Source organism: Serinus canaria, chromosome 4, assembly GCF_022539315.1.
Source record: "Serinus canaria isolate serCan28SL12 chromosome 4, serCan2020, whole genome shotgun sequence".
Taxonomy (NCBI): Eukaryota; Metazoa; Chordata; class Aves; order Passeriformes; family Fringillidae; genus Serinus; species Serinus canaria.
In genome coordinates this window covers 18,775,360-18,778,808 of record NC_066317.1, presented here as the reverse complement: position 1 = coordinate 18,778,808, position 3,449 = coordinate 18,775,360, and the positions used below count along the sequence as shown (strand labels likewise).

At 41.8% G+C, this 3,449-nt stretch overlaps 1 protein-coding gene across 1 annotated transcript; it reads right to left on the bottom strand.

Moving 5' to 3' along the window:
• Positions 1–266: 266 nt before the first annotated feature.
• Positions 267–3,449, bottom strand: LOC127059529 (multimerin-1-like). The gene is made up of 3 exons (XM_050973716.1): positions 3,428–3,449; positions 1,927–2,073; positions 267–779 (listed from the first exon to the last, which is right to left on the bottom strand). Exons 1-3 carry the CDS (start codon positions 3,447–3,449, stop codon positions 358–360), a joined length of 591 nt encoding a protein of 196 aa, XP_050829673.1. The 3' UTR covers positions 267–357.

Genomic DNA, 3,449 nt, shown 5'->3' with positions numbered 1-3,449 from the left:
ATCACTTTTGATTTGCAGTCAGGGTGTAAAGGAATGATCCAACTGAGCTTTCTCTTGAGAAGGGATTCTCAGCAATCTCGTGTAAGCATGTCTGTGCAATGGATCAGCAGAACAGCATCAGATTTGTGCTTCCCAGTCACATTAATATGAGGAAGATGCTTTGTTTTCCCCCATCTCCAGCCTATGGACTCCTTGGGGTTGTGCACATGGCTACAACCAAAGAACATCTTGGAGGATCGACACCAGAAAAGCCATTACGTGGAAGTTTCCTGCCTTAAAGAAGCAAAGAATTTAAATGCAAAGCTAAATTCACCTGCAGGTTGCTTCATCTGACTACCAGCTCACTCTTAGGACCGATTAGGTACGATACAACAAGTAACCACTGAATGTTGTTACAGGTGGATACTTGGCTGGTATAGAGCCAGTTGCCAGTCTGAGCCAGACTTCCTGACCGTAATTTAACTCCAATAATGCATTTCCAGTAATTACTCTGTCAATGTACTTGCTGTTATTAATATTTTCAGCCTGAAAGGTGAGTTTGTCTATTCCATCAATGACCAGATAGCCAGAGGCACGTGGGCTGAATGATTCAATGGTATATTCAAAAACATAGACCCCCAGGTATGGAACATGGAACTTCCCAGTTGCTGGGGCAAACGAGGCACCGTAGTTGACATCCAGATTGTTAAATCTGATGGGTCCTGGAGTTGTCATTCCATATGTATGGGAAGCAAAAAAAGCCACCATAGGTGCATATCTGTATGATCCTTTTGAAAAATCTGGAAAGGAATACAGAAAAATTTTAAGCTGTTAAAAATTTTAAGGTGTTACATAGTCAAAAGGCAACTTGGACAAACCAGAAGAACAAATGCAGATTTTCTGATGTCACATCATCCTGTGGATCACAGAACTTGAGCAATGGAAACACAGTATTCCTGCACAAACACATCTTTTTATAGTATATTAAAAGTAATTTTCTTCATAATTAGTGCTAAATGTATCCACCAGAGAAAAAATTAGCAACAGCAAGGGAACTTTATGTTTGTCTATACTGTGTTATCATTAAGGGACCTTTCTTTCCACCTTACACTTCCTCCTAGTTTTCCCACTCCAGGATCTCTTTCATTGCTCATGTGAGCGAGCTGAAGCCAACAATTTTGGCACAAATCTTAGACAAACAGTGAGGAGGTTTAGCATTCATCATGTTAAATGAGGGAATAAAAGTATATGGGTTTCTCTTCAAGCTGAGCCTGTACACTATCATTCCTGCTTCTGTACAAATGATTTCATTCACTATTCATATGCTGTCATGAGTAAAAATCAGCCAAATGACTGATGAAAGATGCAGCATAAAATTCACATTTCGTGTGGCCTGGGTGTAAATTATTTATTGTATTTATTATGCTGAATAAGCATAATTTTCACTTTTTTTTTTTTCTTCTGGAATCTTTCAAGGGGCTGCATCCTTTGCTGACGAAAGCCAGAGGCAGGCCTAAAATGACTCCTTGAGGGCACAGTCCTACACATTCTGGTAGCTGTTGGTATTCATAGAACATTTATGGCTGCTTATTGAAGATAGTATTTCCCAGTGGTGTGATTTTACCTTCCCCTTCAAAATCCATGACATTGTGTTCAAATACATATACTGCTCAGCCTCCCACTCTGCACATTTCATCAGGGAGCTTTCCAGCTATTATCTCAGGTCCCAAACCAATTTAATCCCATCATCTGGTCATATTAAGAAAAGAGATCACGAGTCACCCGTGGGGATTGATGTCTTCAGCACCAAAACACAGGACTCTGCTGCTTGAGTTGCCACTCATTAAAGTGAAACGTGAGACCTCTGCCCAGCAAATGCTCTGTAATTAGGCCCTGGGGTAGAGGCCTGCACTGATCCTGTATTGCACTGCTAAATTCTGTACTTGCCAACACTCAGGGAATCGTCCTGCACCAGCTTCACACTACAGTTGACTCCTCCAAAGGGGTGGCGACAGGCGCAGACAAAACTCGGTCTGTCATTGACACAGGTTCCTCCATTCTGGCATGGGGAGCTGGCACACGCTGAAAACTGCCCTGGGAAAGAGAGGAACAAACCCAACAGCCTCAGATGTAATGCCACAGCAGGGACACTTCCCAAGTATCCAGTGTTTTGGAAAGGCTCCTTGTCAACTCACCATTTCTGCTGAAGTTCTCTGAGAAGGCCAACTCACTTCCTGTCCAGCCTCCCTTTCTACCTGAACACAGCATACATGCAGCTATCCTCCAAAATATTCCAGATTACCTGTAAATTCTGAGCTCTGCTGCTCTCAGAGGGTCAGGCACAAGCAGTAAGAAAGAAGAACCTCCAAAGAAGTTAGATCAGGCTGCACTTTCTGGGCTGAGACATCTTATCCTTGCGTGTACCAGAAGAGATTTTGTACTGCTGCTGTACAGGCTGGACTGCCTTGTCTATGACATTTTTCACCCAGGCATGTGACAAACAATGCAGGAGAGCCAAGCTCCTGGGGATCAAAAGTCCTAAATGCTATCCCAGCCACTTCAAGTACTTGTCCATAAGACCCTAATTCCACTACATCTATCAGAGTTGTTGTAGAAGTTTTGGACTGCAAGCAAGAAAAATTTTACCAAACAGGTGGCTTTGCAGAAGGTCCTTGCCTCTGTTGCCAATTACATATGAGCTGGCCAAGTTCAACTCAGCCTATACAGAGAAATCTGTCAGACCAATGCTGCTGAGCTCTGCTCTGAGACAGTAATTACTGAATGTAATTGAATAATGTGTTCTCATAGCAGTGCTTTGGGGGGAGAAAATTCAGGTCACATTAAAAAAATAAATATTGCAATGAAAAGTTCTGAACACAAACCCAAACCACACATTTTTGCTTTCTTTTGGTCTGGTCAAATAAAAGTCAGATATTTTAGAAAAGAACCCTTGTCTTTGCCAGGAACTACCAGCAGAACTCTGGAGAGAGAACTCCACACAGTCCTGTTATAGTAAATCTAGGTTGGTAGGTCAGAACTGAAAAAGTCTTGCATAAAAACATCTAGTTATTGCCAGGAAAATGCTGACCTGGATTTCACATAGATATTTCAGTCATTCCAGTGTTATCTTCGTTTTCCCAACCAGGTATTTCACAGACTGCTGCATTAAGGCAAACTGTTTCTGGGTGATATTTTAGTTCAGTGAGCAGAATGCTGAGGCACATTGTACAGTGACACTTGAATTTGCTCTGATATAGCTTATGAATTTATAAACACAACAGTCATTCTTTTCACAGAAAATAATGTCTAGTCTGGAATGCCTGAAATAAAGCAATTTAGGGCTGCCATGACTGGGGTCACAGCACAGGCAACTGGACATGAGAAAATAATGGTTTGCTTCTCAGATAATCGGTTGCTACATCCTTCATTGAAGTTATTTTTCACTCACATTCACCAACCACCCACAACAT